A 26729-nucleotide genomic window follows, 5' to 3' on the forward strand; every position below is an offset into this window, starting at 1 on the left:
TTGAGTGTTGTAAAAGCAACAGTCCTGACAGGAAAGCCAGATTTTACGTAAGTTAAAAACAACACAGCAGTCCATTCCAAACGCACCCCTGGAATGACCTACATCATGTTTTTAAAAGGTGAAAATATGCACTGTAATTCAAATTATGTACATTATCTGTAAATATAGAATAATAGGATGTACCATGTGTCAAAGTATGCAGTATACAGAATACTATCTCATTATGCAACATAACGTCTTGGCTCATTTTTTGACAGAACTGCTAGAAATTTTGGGACAATTCAAATTTTTATTTTGCATTCTTTTATGATTATTGGACACTACTCACTAAATATCACATTAAACGTAATGAGGGTCATGTCACTATACCATAGCATACTACAGTTTGTAATGTTAATCTTTGCATAATGTATACTACTGTACATGACAGTGATTTTTAATCACTTTCCTGGAGACCCACAGCACTGGACATTTTGTCTTCCTTATTTAACAATGATTATTTATTTATTTATTTTTTTTTACAACAGCATATTTATTTCGGAGTGACTATTTGCAGAGTGCAAAAGAAAACAATCTGGTAACATGAAGAGTGGCACTGAGAGTTAAATCACTGGATTTAACTTTTAACAGCAGCACAAAAAGGCATTTATTTTAAATAAATAAAATATGTGTAGAAATATGTAGAAATAAGGGGATGTTTATATATGTATATATAAGCAGTGTCATTCTTGTCTTTGAGTGAAAGAAAGCTTGTAGTTTCGTAACAACTGCTTTCTGTGTCTGTTCTGTAATTACACATCTCTCCAGAGTGTGAGTGTGTGACCCTCACAGTGTCTCTGCCATCAGACGCACCATGTGATACAGTGCAGTTGCTGCCCCTGAGACCGCCCTGCTAATTAGCTGACACCCCCCCCCCTCAAAACCATCGCCCACCCGCTGCTCTCTGCACCGCTCTTGAGTGCTCACCCTATGCCTCAAACACTCATGCTCTCTATTCTCTGCCTATTTTACACTCACTGAAAACAAGCCTTTCTGCCTTATGATTCCTTGAGTGCTTCTCAGCATCCTGACTGAAGTTTTAAGCAGCTGTCAGCAGGACTATAGTCCTTCAGGTATAGTCTTAACAAGCTGAGAAACCCCACAAAAATGTCAGATTAGCAAGACCAGCACAGCAAAGTGTATGCCTTTAACGCATCGTAAAAGTACTGGTACTGGAGACCTACAGCACTGAACTTTGACCATGACCATGAACTTTGACCAGGTTGACATTAAGACTCACACCTTATTAAATAAATTTGGGTTAATTCCAAACACAGATAGTGTGACCGTAGACACAATGCATGTCTCCCTTATTTGCAAACCTAGTTCAGATCCTCTGCTTATTATCAGAAATCTTAATGAACTGAACTGAGTGTGACAGATGGATTAAACTCAACTTATCAAATCAAAAATAAATACTTTCAAGCAGGGCTGGACTGGGACAAAAAATCAGCCCTGGCATTTTGGCCCAGACCGGCCCACTACAAACGATCAATATGTAGATATCAATATGTAATACATACGATACAATACTACCCATCTTTGCACGCTCTTGAATATGTATACCAGCTCCTATTGCATAAAAGCACTAAAGCCATATAATAATAGGTAGGAAAGAGTGAGAGTTGACACATTAAAAACTTCTAATTAGTGTAATTTATTAATATAATAAAACTATAATCCACACTGATGAATCCTAAAACTATAGGCCTATATAGTTATGACATCCTGTGTATGTGCCTCTGTGTTTGAGGGAGAAAGGGAAGAGACATGATAAAAATTTGATCAGATGATCACTGTTTCCCATAGTATAGCATTAAATAAACTGTAAACTTAGTCAAATTTGTTAACTCCTTGGATGAACCTTTAAAAGCATAAGAAGGCATCCTGTGTGTGTGTGTGTGTGTGTGTGTGTGCAGTGGTGTATAAAGTACCCGAAAGCCATACTCAAGTAAAAGTATCTTACCAAAAAATGACTTTGGTAGAAGTTGAAGTCTTCGTTTAGAATATTACTTGAGTAAAAGTCTTAAAGTATATGATATTTATTGTACTTACGTATGAAAAGTATTTTTAAAAATCTTAAACGTACTTAAGTATTGAAAGTAAAAGTACAAGTAAATGCAAAATGGAAAAGAAGCAAATTAATAATAATAAATAATATTCATACAGCTTTAGTAGCAAGATTGTGTTCAGTTTGAACTCTTTCTTCCATTTTGTATTTTTGGGTAAGAATAAGAAGCACTTAATCCGGTACTTAGTGTCTTTCATTCCAACATAAGAAAACATTTCTGGAATCTGCATCTGAAATAGCATTAAGATGTATTTATTTACACAGTTTAATGTATCTCACAGGGGACATGGGTGCATTTAAACTGCAGTTACAGATGCATAAATACGCCTAATGTTGTGTTTTTAACATAAAACATAGAATACTGATATTTGAAATAATTTAAAACATGAAAAAAATAGTCAAAATGTGAAATTAAAACTGCTAGTAGGTGAGAGCAAAGACTTTGGTGACAGAAAGTGACCATTAATGAGTGAGTCATTGAGATTCAACTGATTCATTCAAACGACTGATTCATTCAGGAACAGAGCATTTGACTGTGTTAATGAGTGAATCACTGAATCATTTATTCAACCGATTCGTTCAAACGACTGATTCATTCAGGAACAGAGCATTTGACTGTGTTAATGAGTGACTCACTGAATCATTTATTCAACCGATTCATTCAAAAAGCGGATTCATTCTATAAGTACACCGTCCATTGCTCAGAGACGCAAAACAGTGCTGTGATCTTTGTTTGGAACTATTTTCTTTGGCAAAATTTAGCAAAAACAAGCAATAAGTCTAAAATGTAAGTCACTTATTGCTTACTGGACTTGTATGAAATGATTATTAAATGTGTTCATGCTGATATCTGCACAAAAACGGTACTCTTTGTGTGATATAGATATAGTCAAAATTTAGAACTATATTATATAAATATAAAAAGCATACAGAAGCATTTTTGCCATCTACAATTTAGAATGCCTGGAATTGTTTAATACAGTATCGTGCGTGCACTCTGTGTGTGATTTGATGATATAGCCTACTTGATAATGTCAGATCGCACATCATTACAACAACACTTACCCTATTATTGCAGAAGATATAGTGTATATCATACACCCCAGACTCGAGTTTGAGTGGAAAATGAATCATCCGTGATTGTGCGCGCACTTGTTTGCATGGTTTGCACATGAGCAAAGCTGTTCTAACTTGCAAACACCAGACCACTGATTCTCAAATCTGCTTTCCTGCAGTCTGTGTTCTTCTGACTATTTTGTTGAAAGTAACGAATATGCTTCAGGAAAATGTATCGGAGTAAAAGTAAAAGTTGGCTGAAATATAAAAACTCAAGTAGGCTACAAATACTCCCAAAAAATACATAAGTACTGTAACTAAGTATTATTACTTTGTTACAATACACCACTGTGTGTGTGTGTGTGTGTGTGTGTGTGAGTGTGTGTGTGAGAGAGAGAGAGAGAGAGAGAGCCCAAAAGGGGAGTTGTTTAAAGATGTGATTGGGTCAGCCCAATGTCAATTAAGAAAATAACCAATGGGCTGCTGATTAAATGTCTCATGGGCCGGTCTGTCTGGGGGGGGGGGGGGGGGGGGGGGGAATCCTAAACCGACTTTTTTTGACAAATACATTAAACAGCCGCAAAGACCACAGCGCCGTCAACTATTTAGGTAGAAAAACTATAGGCTGCTAAGAGTTTTATGGGCCGATCAGACAAATATGGTAGGAGAAGATGTATAGGCCCGGCCCAAAAAGTACGTCGGCCCAGCGGGAAAATGCCCGGTCTGCCAGTTGGCCAGTCCGCCCCTGCTTTCAAGCCATTTTCAGTTCATGAAATAGTTGTTGCATTTTGCCCTTGTTGATAGGTATCAGTCATTACTCTTGTTACACAGTACAGTACAATGTGGTCAAAGAAGTGTCTCTCTGTTTATCTTCTCATTCAAAGGTCTGTGCTCATCTCTTCTGTGAACTGTGAAAATAAATGTATACTGCTTTCCTCTCCAATCTCCTCTACTAAGATAACTGCAGGGAGAGCCATTCAGCCCTCTGCCCTGTTAATTAGCCTTGTAATTACAATGTGATCAGTGCAGCACAGCTCAAGTGTGTAATTTGGAATATAGTTCATGAGTCATGGAGTTTTATAATTGTTTTATAGTTTATTTTTTGGTAGCTTGTCCACTCACTGTCCACTTACGTTTTTTTTACGAAAGACAGCATCTGCATTTGCCTGCTGATATAAATTGGAAACCATACAAAAATATCATGACAGTGTTTTCTAAACACCTGAATCCACAACAATACATCAAAAACATGTAGTTGTGCCTTCAGTCAGAATTAAAGGTGTTAATTAGAAAAATGAATTGGCATGACATATTTGTATTGTGATTTCCTGGCTGGTTAATTTGATATCAGGTTTTGTCAAAATCTGAGCAAAGGTGAACCAATCACAGGATAAAATCTAAAAGTGCTGTTTACAATTTGGACAAAAGTTGCACAGCACTATAGCTACCCTTTTCACTCACTCTCTTATACTCTTTCTCTATTTGTCTGTCTTTCTGTAATCTTTCTCTATATTTCTTTCTGTTTGCCCATCCACTGCTTCCATTGGGAAGTGTGATTTGTTAGGGCAGCAGCCTAGTGTTTGAAACCAATTAAGCCTTTACAAACGAGTATTAATCATGAGAGCCAAGGCCGATCAAAGGCAGGCCTCCCACATCCGGAGGTATAGATTTCCATTCGCTGGAGGGGGAGAGGGCAGCGCGTGTCTCTCTGTGGACAGATCACCTCCTGTTCCAGCAGCAGATCATTTGTTTTCAATGGGTCTAGATCAATGGGCCTGGCTGTTCTAGGAACAGAGGGGACACTGCATTGGTAATTGGACAAAGTAAATTGCAGTATTTGTGAGAAGCCAAACAGGTGACGTCAGACGGCCCAAGCAAACCAACCCTGTCTAACTTCCGTTTTGTGTGCATGTGTGTGTGTTTGCTTCAGCCTTTATAGTGTATTGTTTCAATAAATTGACTGAAGCTGTGATGCATGTCCTATTGGCTTGAATTTAAAAGGTCAAATATTGCTGTATTAAAGTGTTCCATTTTTCAGCCTGTAAATGAAACGGTACTGTGATCACCATACACATCGCCAGTACGTCACAGCCATCTCTCTACATCTGTATCCATGACAACCCCAGCAGTAGAGGACAACGAGCTGCTATCTTCTCTCTATCTGTCTATTTGCATCATCATCATCTGTGTTAAAGGCTCTGTTAAAGGTGGGTTGGGCAGCCATCACCATTAATTTGCAGATTAATCTGTAACAAGCAGGCACACTGATCCCAGAGAATGTATAATCTACACACTCACACTGCCCCTCTCACATACTTATGTCCTGCTATGCTGTAAACCTTTACATCTAAAGAAGTTGCACCTGACTTACATATATTTTAACTTTTAACTGTTTACCTCCAATTCTGTAGTGATAAAAAAAATCTTATTTCTGTTGCAAAATCTAGTAAGCTACCCACCTAGACATCATAGGCAACAATCATAGGCAACAATATGAGTCAGCATCACACACATACAATAAATACAAGAATGCGTTGAAAGCTTGATGAAATAATAATCTTAGATTGTGAAATAATCTTAAAAATAAATCTTAGATGGTGAACAAATGTGACTGGCAGTGCACAGTGACTGTACTCACTAGAAGTTAATGGAGCCTTGTTGCCTCTGCCTTAATATGCAGAGCGTGCCTCCCCTCAAAATAGAGCGTTTTCTTTTCTTGTACATTGATACTGAAGTTGTTGTGGGGCCAGGGAGGTAACAGCCAAAGATTCCAAAGAGTCAGTTTCCTGAACAATTTGCAGGAAGCCAAGCCGCCAGTGAAAGAAGCTGATGCCCAGTCACAGCAAGAACAGCAATTTTTTAATTTTTGGTTAGACACTTGATCTTTGTTTGGACATTTTATTCCCTCTTTTTCAATTTCTGGTCTGAACACCACACCCACCATGTCTTCACTCCAAATTTACCATGCTACAGAATTACAATCAGCTAGAGTGCTGTGTAGTGATACAAATAGTAAGTCTTTGAAGCGGTCATAGCTGTGGTTCACCATAAATAATGCATTAGTTAACATACAAAATAATAACAAAACGTCTCGGTTACGTATGTAACCCCGGTTCCCCGAAGGGAACGAGACGCTGCGTCGAAGCGCTAGGGGAACGCCCACAGCGTGACCGCGCTCTGAACCAGAGTGTAACGTGTCCAATGGAAGGGCGAGACGTCATAGGCGGGTGACGTCACTGACCGGAAAGCATATAAGCACGTGCGGTGGAGCCGGCGTTTGCTTCCAGGAATGAAGCAACCGCCCGCAGGGATACAGGAAGTATGGCTTCGAGACGCAGCGTCTCGTTCCCTTCAGGGAACCGGGGTTACATACGTAACCGAGACGTTCCCTTCCAGGAACTCGAGCTGCGTCGAAGCGCTAGGGGAACGAGATGCCCACGCCTCCAGACTTCCAAAATACCTGCCCTGTGTGTATCACTGGGAGCACAGCGAGGGCGAGAAAGAGGAGAGCCGGGAGTGGCCGTAAGATCAAGGTGATAGAACCGAACAAAGGTGAGGGGCGTGGACCAACCCGCAGCATTGCAGATATCCTGCATCGAAACCCCTGCCAGAAAGGCCTTGGAGGCCGCCATACTCCTAGTTGAATGGGCCTTAAGCCCCAGAGGCGAAGGGATGCCTGGAGTTTCATAGGCCAAGGAAATAGTATCCACAATCCACCTGCTAAGGGTCTGCTTGGAAGCAGGCAGACCCCGCTTAGGAGGACCGAAGCAAACCAGCAATTGGTCCGTCCTTCTCCACAGGGCAGCTCTGTGGACGTATGCGTCCAGTGCTCGCACTGGACACACACAGTTATGCTTTCGCTGGTCAGGCTCCCGAAAGGGAGGAGGACTGAGGGCCTGCAGCACGACAGGCCGTGGTATAGAAGAGGGGATCTAGGAAATAACCCGCTCGAGGGTAGAAAAACGCTTTGGCCAGACTAGGGGCAAAGACGAGATAAGAAGGGGCCATGAAGGGCCTACAAATCCCCACTCTCTTAAGAGACCACAGCCAGGTCCCCGTAGGGACACGTCGTACAGGAGGCCTCAGCCTCAGCGCACCGTGGAGGAAACATGTAACCAGGGGGTGTCGACCCACTGTAAGGCCACCGAGAAGGGCGTGGTAGGCTGATAAAGCCGCCACGTAAACCTTCAGGGTGGAGTGAGTTACCCCTGCGGAGAAACGGGCCTGCAGGACCTCCAGCACTGTACCAAACGGGCAGTTAACTGGGTCAAGGTGGCGGTCTCCGCACCAAGAAGTGAAATATTTTCACTTCAGGGCATACAGTTTCCTCGTAGAGGGAGCTCTGGATTGGAAGATGGTCTCAGCAACCTCGGTTGAGAGACCGGAAGCTATGAGCTGCGCCCCCTCAGAGGCCAGAACTTCCACACGTAATGCGCGCGTCGCCTCGGCAACGTGCGCTGCAACAGCGAGCACTCACTCAGAGGGGGAAGAACCGCACATGCGGGCTTCCACGAGCGAGAGCGCTAGATCTGGGGAATGCAGGAAGAGATAGGGCGAACCCGTCTCCAACCTGTTCACCAGATCCCTGTTGCCATCCAGAACTCCCGGGAGCAGAGCGATCGGGGAAAAACCGTACAGACGAAGCCTCGGCCAGGTCTGTACCAAGCGTCCAGTCCAAAGGAGCTGGAGGAACTAGAGGGGCATAGCGCTGACTCTCGAGTCGCACAGCCAAAAACCTCCATATCTGCTTCACCACCTCGGGGTGAAGCATCCATTCCCCGGGCCTCAGCCCCTGCCTCGACAGGATGTCTGCTCCCACATTGAGATACCCAGGGATATCGATGGCTCTGAGCGAGCGAAGTTTGCCTTGGGACCACACAAGGATCTGGTGCGCCAGCTTGTACAAGGGGCGCGAACGCAGACCTCCCTGGTGGTTGATGTAAGAGACCACCGCTGTGCTGTCGGTGCGCACCAACACATGGTGATCTCTTAGGTCCGGGAGAAAGTGCTTGAGTGCACGAAACACGGCCAACATTTCCAAACAATTGATATGCCACGTTAGATGGCGACCACTCCACAGACCGCGGGCAGGGTGGCCACTCATGACCGCTCCCCAACCGGTGAGGGATGCGTCCGTCGCTAGCATTACGCGGCGACAAGAGGCTCCCAGCACCGGGCCCTGAGACAAGAACCAAGCTTGGCTCCACATGTCTAAGGCACGTAGGCATCGCCGCGTGACCTTGATCATGCGAAGCGGGTTTCCCCTCGGGGAGAACCCCTTGGTCTTGAGCCACCACTGTAGGGGTCTCATGTACAGGAGGCCAAAAGTAATCACGTTGGACGCAGCTGCCATGAGCCCCAGCAGTTTCCGGAACTGCCTGACAGTGAGTGACTGGCCCTCTTTCACTCTCTTGACTGAGGTGAGGATCGACTCGCTCCGAGCGGGAGACATACGTGCCTGCATCGTGGTCGAATCCCACACCACGCCTAGATAAGTGGTTCTCTATACTGGAGAAATCACACTTTCTTGGCGTTCAGTCTCAACCCCTTCATGTGTGCGAGAACGACATCTCGATGCCGAGTCGCCACCTGCTCTGATCGAGCTAGAATCAACCAATCGTTGATGTAAAAATGCGGGGTACGAGTGCAGGGCCAACGGGAAGAACCCGATATCGGTAAGCTTTGCCCCTAAAAGCAAACCTGAGGGACTTCCCGTGAGAGGGAAGGATGGAGACGTGAAATATGCGTCCTTAGATCCATCGTGACAAACCAGTCCTCGGACTTGGTCTGAGACACGACTGATGAGTGTAAGCACCCTGAACTTCAGTCACCTGACTGAGTGGTTCAAGTGACGCAGATCTACCATCCTTCCTTGGAACAATGAAGTACCGGCTGTAGAACCCGGACTCTCTTCCGTGAGGAGGGACCACCTCGATGGCCTCCTTCCCCAAGAGAGTGTCTACTTCCTGTTCCATGATCAGAGCCTGCTGGGGGCCCACGCACGTGGGAAACACCCCGTTGAAAGGCGGTGGCGGAGCGCCAAACTGAATACAAAAGGCCTTTCTCTACAGTACGCAGGACCCATTGAGATCCATTTGGCAGTAGTTTCCACGCTGCCTAAATGGTCTACTAAGGGAACCAGTCTCTCGAGACTGGCCTCTGATGTACCCAGAGCTGCTGGCACGGTGCCCTGAAGCGGAGGACCGGAAGGAGACGGCCGAACCAGGAGCTCTAGGGACCCCCGCAGGGGTGGCGAGCTTCTCAGCTCCGCTACACTTCGGGGCGGAAGAAACTGAGAACACCGCTCGCTGGAGCCAGCTGCGCCCTGGAACTCTGGCAGGGTTGGCAGACTGTTCTCCCGAGGGCGCTGGGGGAGACGGACACCCGATCTACCCCAGAGGGTTCTGCCCTCGTAAGTCCTGGGCACAGCACCAGGACTGCCTCAGCCTCCTAATGAACGACGGTCCTCAGACCCGCGTCATTCCTAGGAAGACCAAGCTGAAGAACCAGACCCTGCAAGGCAGGACCCAAAGAGACACATCGGCAGTAGTTCCCACGCTGCCCGATGGTCTCCTAAGGGAACCAGTCTCTCGAGACTGGCCTCTGGCGTGCCTAGAGCTGCTGGCTCGGTGCCCTGAAGCGGAGGACCGGCAGGAGACGGCCGAACCAGAAGCTCTAGAGACCCCCGCAGGGGTGGCGAGCTTCTCAGCTCCGCTACACTTCGGGGCGGAAGAAACTGAGAACGTCGCTCGCTGGAGCCAGCTGCGCCCTGGAACTCTGGCAGGGTTGGCAGACTGATCTCCCACGCCCGTAGGCTTCTTGGCCGAGAACCCCCTTAGACTTAAGAACGGTCCGCAGATCCGGCTTAGCCTTAGAGGTCCCCGACCTACGAGCCTCCTGGTACCGGTTGACGACGTAATTGACGGCGTCGCCAAACAGGCCAGAAGGCGCAAGCGGGGCGTCCATGAGGAAAACCCTATCTTCTCCTTCATGTCAGATAGGGTCGACCACAGACAGCGTTTCTAGGGAGCTCAGAGATCAACTTATCCCCATCAACTATCCCCTTATCAACTACCCCAATCCCTCATCCAGCTCTCTAAGCAGGTACGTCAGCTTGGTGCGCCTGCAACACTCTCTTTCTTTCTTTTTTTTTTTCGGTGTGCAGACACGCACCAGCCTGACCTGCAGCCGCGAGCCTTCAGAGACAACGCCACGCAAGTGGACAGATAGCTCGCGAGCGTCTGTTCCACCCGGGGCATCGCTCTGATATGAATGAGAATACGTAACGCACGCGTCGCCTTGGCAACGCGCGCTGCGATCCCCGCACTCACACTCGCCGCCGTGCCTCAGCAGCGGCGGGAATGCGAGATGTACAGCGGAGAGAAACACAATCAGCCCCCTTTCTCCTTTTTTTGAGCTGACTGCGCGCCGTTCTCATTCATAATATGCTTGTGCAAACACTGTTTCATTGACGCGTCCACCTCCTCGGAGGAAGACAGGTCTAGGTGGAAGAAGACACGGGCTCGCCCGTCTTCATTCAAGGCTAGTGAAACTCACTCCTCTCTTTTTCAAAGAGAGCCTTCAGAGAGCAGGCGTAAGAAAAGAAAAAGCTCACAAACGAGCAGTCAGCTCCCTCGAGAGCTGAATCTGCGCGCTCTGCTCTCAAGCAGACCACACACAGACTGCGTGTATCCCAAGCAGTGATATAATGTGTGCAGGGAGGAACACACAGCCCGAATGCGATCTGCTATCGCCCCAGTGCTTGCACATATTGCTGGAGCCTATTCAAGTGATTGTGCAGGACAAACAACACTAAATAAGACTCACAACATGCAAAGACAATACACACAGACAGAGAAGCGGTTGCTGAATGACGAAAAGCAAACGCCGGCTCCACCGCACGTGCTTATATGCTTTCCGGTCAGTGACGTCACCCGCCTATGACGTCTCGCCCTTCCATTGGACACGTTACACTCTGGTTCAGAGCGCAGTCACGCTGTGGGCGTTCCCCTAGCGCTTCGACGCAGCTCGAGTTCCTGGAAGGGAATGACAATTACCAATATTGGCAACAGTAATTCAGTAATTCCAGTGAAAAACAAATCTTAATACTACACCATACAATGACATTATGCTTTCAAATTTCATATTACAGTTTGTATAGTGTAATTTTGTATTCCAAAACTGCATTGCACTTGGGGAATAGTAATTGACAGAAGCTTCTTCCACATAGCACCCTCCCCATGTTTGTATTGATCTGCACAAGGTGATATAACATGGACTGCTTAAAAAAAAACATTAAAATTTTTCTGCAAGAACAACCTCTCAGATTTTAAACCATTTGTTAGCTAAAAAAATAAGCACAAACAAGCTATTATGTTAGTCTCCTCCTTTGATGACTCCTTTTAGAGTATCACTCAGCAGACACCAGCATCACTATCAACTTGTTACGTGAAGATGAAGTGTGCGTGAGGAAACAGGTTCTCCATTATTTGTCGTGTGTCAAACAGTGAGTGCATGCTTTGTTTGGCTCCTGTCGCTCAGATGGATTGCCTTCATCAGTGCATGTCAGAAGCGGTGAGGGAAATTTATAGAGCATGTGGCATTAAGCAACCAACAGGGATGACATCACCACAGAGTAGAAAATCGATGCAACTCTTAGCTTTTGCTGGTCTCCAGTTGTGGTGCATTTATGACTCTTTATGACTGTTCAAAATCCATCGAGAGACAACATTCTAAAGAGAAAGACCATGATTAGGGGCCAATTTTCATGGGTGCACCCCAGAAAGTTGTCAACATCTTTATTGAACCTGGAATATAGTCCAAACCTAAGCCCTACACCTAAACCAAACTCTAACCATAACCTTCCCTAAAATCACAGGGGAATGATAGACTGATAAGAATATTTTACAAGCCGTTAACTCTAGCCTCAAGCTTAACCCTAAAATTAGGGTTTCTAACCCTAAAATTGTCAATTCCCACGATACACCACAATCATTTCTATTAGATAATGATGCACTTTACTTTTGTCTTTATTTTGCAGAACATAACTAGCTGATTAGAAAAGTCCATGACATGATCTAGGTGAAAAGTAAAATGAATTAATTTTATATAGTATGTATTTTATTGCATTGTAATAATTTTTAAAGGGGTCTTGTACACAATTAAGGTTCTCATAATGGTTAGAGAAAATGTCCTTAGAACAACATTCTCAGAACATCCTTTCTCATAATGTTAAAATAAAACTTTCTTACGGCATATTTAAGATACAGACTCATAATGTTGATATATGTTTTTTTTATATATATAATGTTATCACAGGTTCTATCACTTCGGTCTAGAGATCCCTGACACTCCCGTCATGTCACTATTTTCTTGTGAGCATGCGGCTTCGAGTGCACTCTCATCTGCGTGTCCTGTTTCCTTGTTTCATGTTGGAGCATGGTGTCTGGATCCCGGCACTCATGTCTTGTTCAGGCTCAGTTTTGGTTCCGTGTCAGGGTTCGGACACTCATGCTCCATTTTCTGTCTTGTTGTGTGAGTGTGGGGTCTTGAGTTCACTCCCATGCGCTACTCTGTCCATGTGAGTTGTGTTGTGTTTTGTGTAGCACGCGGTTCATGTTCAGCCACATGCTTTTCTCATTTTCTTGTATTGTTGCATGCAGTTCGTGTCTTTTTCGGCTGCGTGCTTTCATGTTATGTTTTGTCTTGTGTGAACTCGCGGCTTATGAATATTCTCATTAGCTGCGTGTTCTATGGATGGTAAAATTCACCAATTCGCACCGGGGTATCGGCATAAAAGTTAGCGATGCGATGCATCAATTTAAAAAGTGTGCATCGGATACAAGTTGGCATTTATATCGCAATACATCGTTTGTAACATACAGGTACATCTCAAAAAATATATTATATTTTTTGTCACTCATTTCAGAAAGTGAGACCCATATATTATATAGATTCATTACACATAGAGTGAAATATTTCAAGCCTTTATTTCTTGAAATTTTGATGATTATGGCTTACAGATAATGAAAACCCCAAATTCAGTGTCTCAGAAAATTACAATATTACATAAGATCAATAAAAAAAGGATATTTTAAAGAGAAATGTCAGGCTTCTGAAAAGTATGTTCATTTCTATGCACTCAATACTTGGTTGGGCCTCCTTTTGCATGAATTACTGCATCAATGCGGCATGGGAGGCAATCAGCCTGTGGCACTGCTCAGGTGTAATGGAAGCCCAGGTTGCTTTGATAGCGGCCTTCAGGTCATCTGCATTGTTGGGTCTGGTGTCTCTCATCTTCCTCTTGACAATACCCCAAAGATTCTCTATGGAGTTCAGGTCAGGCGAGTTTGCTGGCCAATCAAGCACAGTAACACCATGGTCATTGAACCAGCTTTTTGTACCTTTGGCAGTGTGGGCAGGTGCCAAGTCCTACTGGAAAATGAAAACAGCATCTCCATAAAGCTTGTCAGCAGAAGGAAGCATGCAGTGCTCTAAAATTTCCTGGGAGATGGCTGTGTTGACTGTGGACTTCAGAAAACACAGTGGACCAACACCAGCAGATGACATGGCAGCCCAAATCATCACTGATTGTGGAAACTTCACACTGGACTTCAAACAACATGGATTCTGTGCCTCTCCACTCTTCCTCCAGACTCTGGGACCTTGATTTACAAATGAAATGCAAAATTTACTTTCATCTGAAAAGAGGACTTTGGACCATTGAGCAAAAGTCCAGTTCTTTTTCTCCACAGCCCAGGTAAGACGCTTCTGACGTTGTCTCTGGTTCAGAAGTGGCTTGGTAGCCGTTTTCCTGAAGACGTCTGAGCATGGTGACTCTTGATGCACTGATTCCAGCTTCAGTCCACTCCTTGTGAAGCTCTCCCAAGTGTTTGAATCAGCTTTGCTTGACAGTATCTCAAGCTTGCGGTCATCCCTGTTGCTTGTGCACCTTTTCCTACCCAATTTCTTCCTTCCAGTCAACTTTGCATTTAATATGCTTTGATACAGCACTCCTTAAACAGCCACACCTTTCAATAATGACCCTCTGTAACTTACCCTCTTTGTGGAGGGCGTCAATGTCCGTCTTCTGGATCATTGCCAAGTCAGCAATCGTCCCCATTATTGTGGTTTCAAAGAACAAGAGATACCCAGAATTTATACTGTAGGGATGGTCATTAATTGAATCTCAAATGTAAATATTATAATATTTTGAGATACTGATTTTTGACTTTCATGAGCTGTAAGCTCTAATCATCAAAATTAAAACAAAAAACTTTTGAAATGTTTTACACGAAACACATCACTTACCATTTCTTGAAATCAAAATCATCTGTCGGAAACTTGAAGTTGATTGGTCAAATTCTGGAGCTCAACCTCTCAAACTCTTTCCACTTTAATACATTCTTTCTTCACCAGAAAAAGCTGCAGTCTCTTCTAGTTGGTGTCTAGATAAAGGTTACTTTATTTACTTTATATACTTTACTATTTAAGACTAGGTTGTCTGTAAATAGTCTTTGCATAAAATCAAGCATTACATTCCCAACACAGCCTTTCTGCCTTTTATGATTGTAACGTAATATTAATATGTAATTTAAAGAAATAGTTTAATTTAGCTCAAAGGGAATAATTTATGATTTTATAGGGATTTGAACAGAATCACTGTTACGGCGATTAACTGAACGAGCCGTATAACAAACTCTGCACTGGATATTCAAATCCAAAATATAATGAAAACACTATTAAATAGCACAGTAACAAACTCGGCAGATTAAGACATTAACTTGTGAGCACAAAACACAAGATAATTCTCTTTTCAATATAAATAAGGTTTTATTTATATAAACCTAAGACATAAACTAATCTAAGACATGAACACAAGCATTCACACGTTGCAGAAAGAGAGAAAGTGAGGAAAGGATGAGTTTAAGAGAATGGAAATGTGAAATCCCAAGTTTATAGCAATATGTTCAATTGCATAGACCTGAACAACCATCAATCACTTATTTAACCCTCGCTTTGAGTTTCTCAATGAGGCTAAAATTTATATTAACTGCACCTGATTCAGTTAGAACCTGGAGGTACTTGCTTGCTTTGCTAAGGGAATCCCTTTTGTCGTCGTCGTTGCAGAAAGGGGGTTCCCCGAAATGTCTGATTGGCTGGAAGTTCAATAGTCTTTGAAGTGACATCTTGGGGTTGGCTGCGGATGCGGAGTTTGTCTGGTTGAAGTTTGAAGCGGGTGCAGTCGGAGCTGAACTTTGCAGCAAACTTACATTAGAACACGAAACTCCACGGAAAGAAAAGAAACTAAAGTAAAAGAATAAAAGGATGTAACGTGACTAAGTTGTTTTCCTTCTCATTATGGTAGCAGCTGGCACGTGGGCCAGAGCACGCTCAAAGAGCAGCGTCAAAACGCAGTGGCAAAAGAGAAGAAGAGCATTTCTAAGAAGAAGCGTAAGAGACTAAGAGAGTAAGAGAGAGTTTGATGTTGTCCTGAGTTTGTAAACTCTGCTTTCAGACCGTCCCATCTGGACGTCTTGACCAATTAGATACTGTCCTTGCTTGGGGTATTGCTTTGTTTCTCCACCCCACTAATAAATCGTTGTTATCTGTTCAGTCAGAGGTCCGAACTTTACAAGCTCTTGCAAAGCATACTTTTGAATGTGATTTCTATAACAAGACTATGATACATTTTACAAAGAATTAATTGGAAGAAACATTTAAAGCAGGAATTTTCAAACTCATACATACCAAACATGAATGTTACCCTTTAAGGCTTAAGCTATTCAATACTTATTAAAAGCAAGACATACACAATGAGTGATTAAAACAAGGATAGTCAAATGTGTGGGTTACAAACATAATATGGGGTTCTGCATAGAAATGTCCTTTTAGGATGATTTCACGTGCATATGAAAGAGAAAGTCTTTGTGTAGTTCTATGGAGAACGAAGGCATGTTCTTTAGACAAAGTAATTCAAGTCTGTTTTTGTCTTGTATCGTATCTGTAGCTCGTGATTTTCTATCACAGGTTTATATGTGACCATCAGTCTTGATTACTTGCAACACATTTTACAGTCTCCTTCCTGAATTGGAATTATCAATAAGTGTTATTTTGTCTCAAGGTTGTAAGCTATTCTGTGAAAGAGGCTTGCTGGTTAGTTTGCTTGCTTCCGACTAGATTTATGACGTTGTCCTGTTACGGCTTTGAGGCCCCTCTTTGTGGAATCTCAGCTTCTCATGTTTCGATGTTCTAATGGAATCTTAACTTTGTCTGATTCAGTCTCTGATATCTTACAATGATAATGAGCTGTTGTCGCACCAATCAAGCAGAGAGAAACAAGTTATGAATAAACACTCCCCACTGAAATTATTCACATGATAATACTGTCAGTAATATATCTGAACATATCATTGTGTATTAAATAAGCAAAAGTGTTGCGTAAAGCCCTCTCACTGTCTTCCCAGCATGCTTAATTAATCCAATTGAGCTTTTTAATGTCTCATCAATAGCCATTGTTTAAAGATGGATAGGTTATCCCGGCAAATCCCATCCGCTGAAGCCTACTTCATCACTCGATAATACTTACGAATGATAGGGGAACTGCACTCATGCAGATCAAGGGAGGAGAAGAGTTTTCTCATATACGCCTGCAGCTCAAATCTCTCCGATCAGCAGAGAGCGCCGGCTCACGACTGCATTTATTGGATTGGAGTGGATTTGATTGGGTGGCTTATAGTTTTAACACGCTGAAAAACGACCGTCATGCTTTTCCCGGCTTTGCATGTACCAAGCTGGAGTGTGCATGTCTAGGGTGTTAATCTCTCTCTGATCTGGGTGAAATTGAACTTCATGCTAATAGCTAAATGAGAGATTTAGAATAAGAAGAGAAAGAGTGATTTGTGCATTCCTGGGGTCCAGAACATTGCATGTGTGTCCCATGTTTAGTGGCATGTGCATAACAAACAGTATTATGATGCAAATATTTGTTTTAGGTTTGTGAGGTCTGTGCATTACAGAATTCTGTTCTGAACCTTTTTTCTTGTTTTCTGCTGCAAATATGTGAACATCCTTGAAAAAAAAATCCCCAAGATATTAAAACACTAAGGAAAAACAACAACAATAACATCATAAAACAGGCATTATGATTTATCTTAGTTAATAATAGATTAAACATGACCCAGGGGGGTGGGTTAGTTTTTTTGTATTTGTTGCATTTTTGCATTATAGTTTTTAGAAGCTGATCTTCTCATTGGTGATTGGTCACTCTTCCTACTTAGTGTTGCTGGACTGTGAGTAAAAGACCACAGCAGTGCCAGGGCTGAGACTGGCATCACCACAGCAGGGGGAGGTCTGGAGCTCTGCTCCATCTGCTGCTGCCCAGGCGGTGTGCCTAGAATAGTGCCCTTCATGCACACACTCATATTCAGAGCATCTCCCATGTTATGAGCCCATTTTTCTGCCCTGTCTCTTCCATCTCTTCCTAAAATGGCGTCTTGCTCTCTTTCTCTGAGTTTAGTATGTAGGCTCGTTTCTGTTCTGTTTGATTTAAACAGAACAGAACTAATTGATTTAAAGCCACTGTAAAATAGGTGATATACACACAGATGTGCTGTACATTAGCTGTTATCTTTATTAACACACATACCATAAACTGCCTACAGTTGGGCTAGTAACTAAGCTGAGAGAATGTTTATTTTGACTTATCTGTGGACCATCCTGACCCGAGATATTGCTGTTTCGATAAACACCTGTATTACCAAAATGTTGTTGTTGTAATAAGGTAAATATGGCTGCTGCGGTTAACGCCAAATAGTAATAATATGTGCTGTTACATTCTCTGTTTATTTTATATGAGATTAGCAATTTTTTGTTACTCAAATTTAAGACAATGTGTGAATCCATTATTATAAAGCAGTAAAAAAAATGAAAGATCGCTGGACAGTTCTGGGGTCAGAATGCAGGACATATTAGGTCAGTCTTAACATACACTTTAAAGGCTGTGAGGTCATGTGACTGAGGTGTGGTTTGAAATCAGCAGTGATGTTGTTTTCTTCTGTATTGGAATAAAACACACACACACACACACATACACACACATGGATGAGCAGATCTGACCGCAGGAGAATAGAGTGTGTTTGACAGCCCATTACTTGCCTGAAAGCCACATAGATCATGGTGTGTTTACCCGTCTCATTACTTTGTCACTACGTGCAGATCGGCCAGTGAGCGGAGAGAGACAGTGTGTGTGTGTGTGAGCCTGGGGCGGATCTGTCAAGCACCGTGATGTGTGTGTGTGTGTGTGTGTATGGATGAATATCTACACTACATGAGAGTCTGCTGAAGTGTGTTTCTATATAAGAAGTAAATATATTTACCCACATGTCCACATGAGTGTTTACATATGTGCAGAAAAAAACAGCAGTGTCAAGTAGGGATGTCCTGAACAGTTTTTTTGTCATTGTGAGTCATTGTGTATCTGCTGATACTGAGTCCCGATCTGATACTTGTATTTTCCTAGTGTTTGGTGCACATTTCAAGTGCATTAAAATGATTAAACTCAATCCAATCTATACATGGATGTGCAGAGACTTTCTCAGGGCAGGGGCTCAAATTTGAAAAAAGGGGCATCTATCATCACTAATATCCAATATATATTTGTATAATTTAATTATCTTCCAATAATACGATGCACACTATAACTCTATATATGCACACACTAAATAAAGACATTGGTAAATGGAAATATGTTAGACTGTTTGGTCACAATTATTTATATGGTATACACACGGAATCTTAAAGGGATACTCCACCCCAAAATGAAAATTTTGTCAATATTCACTTACCCCCATGTCGTTCCAAAGCCGTAAAAGTTTCGTTCATCCTCGGAACACAATTTAAGATATTTTGGATGAAAACAGGGAGGCTTGTGACTGTCCTATTGACTGCATAGTAAATTGCACTGTCAAGGTCCATAAAAGTATGAAAAGCATCGTCAGAATAGTGCATCTGCCATCAGTGGTTCAAACTGAATTTTATGAAGCGACAAGAATACTTTTTGTATGCAAAGAAAATAAAAATAACGACATTTATTCAACAATTCGTCTCCCCTCTTTCTCTCTGTGTCAGTGTATAGCGCCATTTTCGAAAGCATCCGATGGACGCAAAGTGTGCACGCTATTCTCTGTCATCAGTAATGCATGGATATGTATTGTACGTTTATTTACGCTGATTTGATTTTATTTACGCTGATTTGAATGGAAACAGCATATCCACAGCATATCCACAGCATATCCGCGCTGACTTTAGTTAACTTTAGTTGTTCCCCTGGTCATGCAAGTGTTTACATATTGTAAGAGATGTAAATAGCGACTGCTTTATGGAGGATAATCAGATATTTCTGTTTACTTTGCTCAAGTAGCGCAATTGGCCATACAGAGAGAAAGCTAGTAGCCAGACAACAAACAAGTGACCAATCATCACTACACACATTCTACCAGCATATTTCAGCACAGTTAGCCAACCATGCTAAGAATTCCAGGCCGAAAGCATTTTATAATCCAACTGAACCCAAGTGGACAAATAACTGGAACCGTTCCTTACAATTCTTAGAACCGTTTGGCCCGACGGTGGAAATGCGGCTAATTTCTTGCTTTTGATGCAACATGACGCAATGCTCATGTCCAAACATACATATTTTTGCTTCAAAACACGAGGGAATTGCCACTAATGGGAGTCCCGCTTGCTGTGAAGCAGGAGTGAACAAAAGGGAAAGGGGAAGTTCATGTTACTATAGCTAATGTTAACAAATGAGGCCTAATTGTAATGTGTTGCCAGCATTTTTAATGATGTGCATTTAAACTTTGACGAAATATGTTTATTTACATGGTTATTAACTACTCTCTGTTATCTCTTTTTCCTTCTATATGTTTCCTGCCCTACCATGTCATCTCATGTCATGTGATCTGCTCTGTAGGTAAGTGACTTTTATTTTCCCCTGTAATCCATTATAGTGTCACCTCTGCTATTCATATTTACATATTTTTATAATTGACAAAGATTATAGGTAACAATCAGTTTTTTTGAGACATACAGTCTTAATTTTTAATGTTATGCTATAGAAAAAGGATTATGAAGTGATCAGTAAGATAAATAAGATAAATATTATTGAGTTTTATTTAATTTATAAATCACAAATATGGCAGATAATAGCAGCAATGTTGTTAGAGTACAGTAAATGCTCTGCTGACATGTTTTAAATTTGTTGGTCTTGAGTTTGCATGAGTGTAAAGCGGGTAGTTTCCATATGTTCACAGAAAACCTTGTTTCATTTGATCATGCTTTTATTGTGAGGTTTGGTTTGGTTTGGTTTGGTTTGTGTGTCAAGGTCAGTTTGGTGTCAAAGAGCAGAGATGAATTGATGATGGGCACTCTTCTGGATAATGACCTTTTGGAAATATTCCTTCATAAATTGTTTGACAAATGTGCTTTTAAACACACACACACAGCAGCAGATGTTCAGTGCTTGTCTGAAAATGGATGGCTGCTACCATCCTAGTGAAGTATCTCTGTCACATCTCAGTGATAACTCAAATCCACATGTGCTGATCTCAGATCAGATACAAATGTATCAGTGGCCCTTCTGGATGAATACGGTTGCTAAGAGACGTGAGTAGGGTGGAGGTGTGTAGATCAGGGGTTCTTAATGCTGGAGTGTGCATAAAGATGGAGAACACGCATATCAAAACTGACAGGAGTGATCAGAGGACAGCAGAGACTGTGATTTAGTCTTAGGAAACACAAATAGAACGCTGACTAGGAGAAAAAAAATAAAATAAATAAAAATCAAATGCATGCCATGAAATTAAAAAAACAAAACAAACAAACATAAAAACAATCTTACAAATACATAATGACAGTCTACCAGACAAGAGTGCAGTAACGTACAATATATCTCAAAATACCACCCTGTCTGTATAAAGATCAACTCTTTGAACTCATGGCCGCCTAAGAAAGTTAACCTGGTTATATTTGCATGGTGTCTGTGCAAATATACAAGGAATGGATGTAACCAGAGACTCTTTTTAGGCACTACAGGTAAAAATATTGTTTTTTCATTCACTCGTCAAATCTAAAGGTTAGATTTTTGAATTTTTTTCAAATTAGTGCAGATTTTGTGTATTATAATATTTATATATCAGTATATGTATCAGTTGCATTTTTAAACATAACATTTCAGAAAACTTCTAATACAAAAAAGTTTGCTATTTTTATGTAATCTGTTAACTGGAAAAATATGGTGATATCTCTAACCTATTCACCTAGGGTGCCTTGCCTTAAAGGAGTAGTTAACTTCTAAAATGAAAATTTCCTGATAATTTACTCACCCCCATGTCATCCAAGATGTTCACGTCTTTCTTTCTTCAGTCACAAAGAAATTAAGTTCCAGGAATTTTCTCCATGTAATGGACTTCAATGGTAGCCAACAGGAATAAGGGTCTTATCAAGCGAAATGATCAGCCATTTTTCTAAAAACAGAAAATTATATACTTTTAAAACACAAATGCTCATCATGCACTAGCTATGCAAAGCGCATCTTCATGCATCGCGTAATCACTTTGGAAAAGTCACGCATGATTAGTTGTTCATCTGTGTATTTAGTTTCAAAAAGGTAGGGTCATTTAGGTAATTTTCTACTCTGACTTCAAAGTCATCCGACATCGTTGTTCTACCTTTTTTAGGCTGTTTGACTTTCTATGCACGTTCACTTTGTAAACACTACATCGGTAGTCTTCCTACGTCACGCATGGGTGATTATGTAACGCGTGAGGTTGAGCTAGTGCAAGATGAGCATTTGTGGTTAAAAAGTATATAAATTTGTATTTTTCTTAGAAAATGACTGATCATTCCACTAGATATAAGACCCTTATTCCTCAGCTAGGATCGCATAGAGCCCTTCGATGATACATTGAAACCACAGTTTGGACCTTCAACCCATGGGCCACCTTTGAAGTCTACTACTGTATATAGAGGAAAATCCTGGATTGTTTTTGTCAAAAACCTTAATTTCTTTTCAAAGGCAAACGGGGTCGACCCCAGAGAGCAGAAGCCATAAATTACAGTACAACAATCAGCTCAGAGCTCTAAAAGCCACGGCCTTAAAGAAAATGGAAAATCTTGTGATGAGTACTGCGGCACCATCTGCTTGCCCCGAGGTCAGAGACGGGCACATTCCGGGTTCTCTTTGTGTGTGAACATTCCTTAGTGTTAATGGGTCAAAATGGCTGTTTGTTTTATCACTGATCATCAGAAATGGCTGCATTCAACAGGTTTAGAGTCATATAGCACTTCAGGTTAAATATGTCATTTAGGCTTGCAAGATATAGACTAGAGCTGTGTGACAGAGCTAAAGAAATGTCAACATTTCTCAGACTTTTGAAGATATTGTATAAAGTTGACTTGACTAAAATAGCAGCTAAAGTTTCGTGTTGATTTGTTGACTGATTTACAGAGGAATCAAACCTACTCTGTTTTTCTACATCTTAATACAAGTTAAAGACAAGGACAAATCACAAAACTAGTTATTAAGACATTCTTGTAGCCCTATAAAGAACTACATGAATGTGACATACTAACTTTCTCAAAACTCAAAACTCACTCAACTCCTCTCCTAAGCTAAATAAACTAAACTGCAAAAAAGACTGCTCATATTACATTTCAACAACTATTCAGGATTCACCAAAAAACAACAACAACAACAACAAGAAACCTTGACTAACATTTTAAATGGGGGTGGGGGATGGTACAAAGCTAGACCGCTTGCATCTCCTCTTTTTTTAATATGATTTGCGTCTTCCATCCCCTCCTTCCTCTTGCCACTGAGGAACAGCTTGATGGCATGACCCGGGCAGAGTTTTACACCCAGTGCACCAGGCTCATAATTAGCACCCTCCCTCCTCTGATTCTGATGGGTAATGACACATTTGCAAATTAATTCTTTGAGCTTGACCACAATTAGAATATGGAGATAAGGCTCATGGAGCCGGCTCCCAAGCGTGATTGCTGAGATGAAAGAGAGAGGATCGGGTATAGGTTAAAGGTCAGCTTGAGTTTATTATGTCTGAGCAGAGATAGATCTCTTAAGCACATGCTTTGTGTCGCATTTGTTGATTTATTTTGTTCATCGCATTTGTTGATTTATTGATTTATGGTGTCCATGCACATTCTTTTCTGAACACACAAGGGTGAGCAGACAGTTCTGATTTTACAAGGCAGCTGAGGTGAAGTCGGAACAGTATTTTTCCTAATAATTAGTCTTATCTTCAGTTACTTACTAGTGGTAATTTCTTTTAGCCACCATGTGATAGCTTATAACAGCTTTGTAGTTGAGACCAGCTCTTCTAAGTCCAGCTTCCAACTCGAGACTTGCATAGGTTGAGTCGGGGTCAAAAAATGTTGTTTGATATAAATACATTTTGTTTTATATAAATACATACATTTGATATAAATGCTTCATAGTCCCTTTCCCAAATTGCACACCTGATGTGGACTTGCGGTCTTGTGGCCTTCAATTGAGAGTGTCTGTGAAGTTAATGAGACCGTAAAGTGTCAGAACAGTGCTCATGAAGTGCTCATTTTAAATTAAAAAGGAGCCTATACAACACAATACAGACATTTGAGATCAGCAGGAAATGGCCCAATCTATGTTTTAGTGAACTGCTATCACTGTATATTTTGACTGAAGAGGCAATTGCTTTATGAGACCATAGAAACATCTGTGATCACTTTTTATGTAGCCTCTCACAAACACACTCAACAACATGAAGGGTCCTAGTGGTTTCAGGCAGGCGGTCTCTGGCGAATCTGTTTTTGTAGGGATGTCACACCTGACTGGGGCAGGCATAAGTGTGTCGAGAGTGTGCATGGATCTCCAATGTCTCTTTAAAGCTTTTCAGTCACCATCTCTTCAGACACACGTGCTGTCTATGGCTGGATCATTACACATAAACATAATTTTCACAAGGAAAATGGGCATCTTTCTCTAACTCGTGTTAATCATTTGCTTTTATGATTTGGGTGGGGCTGTGGTGATTCTTAATATCTTATCATGAAAAAAAGACTAGTGTGTCTCTCCTTTTGTGAGTGCAGCTCACTCTAAGCAGGACTGGCCATCTCTCCTGCATGTGTCGCTCTTTCCATCTGTCTCTCTCTCTCTGATTAGAGTTTTTCTGTGTGTGCGTGCCTGTCTTTCTCTCTATGGCTTGTTTCTGTAGAATGAGGGAGATAAAGACAGACAGTCATTTATCTGTGTGTGCAGGTATATAGTGAGAGTGAGACAGCCCTCAGGGTATGAGCAGTCTCTCCTCCCCCCGTTCACTCTCCTCTCTTCTGTCTGTCTCTCTTGGCCATGACTATGTTTCTTCATCTTTTCTCTTTTCTGTATCTCTGTCCTGCTGGTTTTGTTCTGCTCTGCAGCTCCGCAGCAGATAGTTAAACCCCCACGAACTGCGCGAGTGTGTGTGTGTGTGGTTGGGGGGTGAGAATTGTCTGGGTCATGACAGGAAAGACATGTTTCAAAGCTAATATGATCCTAAGGGTTACAGAGGGCACTTCACTGGCATAATTGTTTACATACAATATTTTTGTATTTTATTTGAATATTATACTGTATATTGTATTTTTTTATTTATTTAACACCTTTTTTCTTTCAGCGTGTGTATTGATGCGCTGGCAATATCGTATGTAAAACAATCATGCCACTAAAGTACTTTGACAATGAAACTGAAATTGAGTGACAGAGAAGGAAAAAAAGACCAAAAGAAAATCTGTTGTGTTCACGTTGTCTTGCGCTCATCCTGCTGTATCGTCACGCCACCCTGGAAGTGTTGTATGTATGTATGTATGTGTGTGTGTGTGTGTGTGTGTGTGTGTGCTCCAGCTGCTGTTTTCATCGTCAGTCTAAATGTGCGAGGCTCAGATGTTCTGCAGTTCCAGGAGCAGGGGCAGGAACAGATGCCCTCAATGCTGAATAATGCCCCTGTGTCACCGCCCTGCTCTCCAACCAATCATGTGCCATTTCAGTGCCATCCCACTGTACTGATAATGATGCACATGGGAGGAACCATCAGCAGGCACAACCACTTCCCTTCTTGACTCTCTCTCTCTCTCTCTCTCTCTCTCTCTCTCTCTCCCCTCCTCCCCTGCAATCCATGATGTATCCTGAGGGGTTTCTCCTCCTCCCCCTCGTGCTGCTAGAAGACGCTGAATGAGTGTAAGAGGAGAGAGAGAGTGAGAAAGGAAGACAGACGCTTTCTGCACATATCCTCATCCTGGGATGGAGGAAGAGACTCGCCGTCGCGGGACAAGCCTCTTGAAGGATTATGTATATCACGTTTTCGGCATGAAACAATAAAACACAATCACGGCTGTTTTTTTTTTTTGGTGTTTTTTGCTGGGTTTGGCTTGTTGATGACCCTCCATCTGACCCTGCACATGCACAGCTCACCCTCTATCACCTGTGATTTGGGTGATTTAGAGATTACAGGTTGACTTGTGAGGTCTGTTAGCCACGAAACTTTAGCCCGGCTGTGGGTGTGCAGGGCAGATCTCTCTGGACGGGTCGGTACGTGCCACACCTCCTGACTTCAGCACCCAGCAACATGACACTGTAACAGAGACCATGTTTGGACTAAAATCACCTCTCTACTACCTACCAGGTGAGTTTATTTCAAAATCACATGTGTGCGTGTTCTCCTCAAGTTACTTTTTAAAGTAACTGAATCAGCAGCACATCTTTGGGATTCTAGAGTGACTGTAATGCAAGGTGTGTTATATTGTGTGTAGATGGGGTGGTTATGCCAATATTTTTTTGTCTTTTTTTAGCTGAATGCCATTAGATTATCATTACTGTAATACACCAATAAAGGCAGTATAACAAATACTACCACAATTTATCGATATTTTACAATACTTTTTGTATTGTTCCAGAAACCTGTTCAATGTGAATTGGTTTTATTTTTAAATATTTAAATTAAAGTTGTATTGTTTTAATAGTGATGTCAAGAGTTAATTTGGGCAAATATCAAGCACACACTCATAGCAGTAATTGATTTCAAGATAATGTGTGATATAAAAGAAATCAAACAGATGCATAGACTGTGTGTGTGTGTGTGTGTGTGTAGGAAACACTCTCTGCCTCCTCATGATGGATGAAAGAACTCTCTCTCTCTCTCTCTCTCTCTGTACATATATGTGTGTGTTAAGGTGTTAAGGGCAGTGTGGGACAGATCTTCTCCCTGCCCTCTGACAGAGGGTCTGCTAAGCTGACACTTACTACACATGAATAATTCATGAGACTGTGAGTCTGTAGGGGCTGGACTATAAGTGAGCTCATGATTATTAATAAGCTCAGACAGCTATGACTGCACAATCCAACAAACAGAACATGAAATAACCTGAATATAGACTTGAATCTCTCTGTTGCTTTCTCTTTCTGCATGGGTGTGCTAAATGTGGGGAATAAAAAAAAATGTTTGACTAAAGCTGCTATTACTTGTGTACTGAT

General features: G+C 42.0%; 1 protein-coding gene across 1 annotated transcript in view; it reads left to right on the forward strand.

Moving 5' to 3' along the window:
- The window catches only part of LOC306888557 (uncharacterized protein), a 129494-nt gene extending 108507 nt beyond the window's left edge, over positions 1 to 20987 (forward strand). Inside the window, exon 3 of the mRNA XM_079446934.1 lies at positions 20142 to 20987. Within this exon, the coding sequence (XP_079303060.1) occupies positions 20142 to 20149 (8 nt within the window). The 3' untranslated portion in view covers positions 20150 to 20987. The remainder of the gene's footprint in view (positions 1 to 20141) is intronic.
- The last annotated feature ends 5742 nt before the right edge of the window (positions 20988 to 26729 follow it).

This window comes from Barbus barbus, assembly GCF_936440315.1.
Source record: "Barbus barbus genome assembly, chromosome: 22".
Classification (NCBI taxonomy): Eukaryota; Metazoa; Chordata; class Actinopteri; order Cypriniformes; family Cyprinidae; genus Barbus; species Barbus barbus.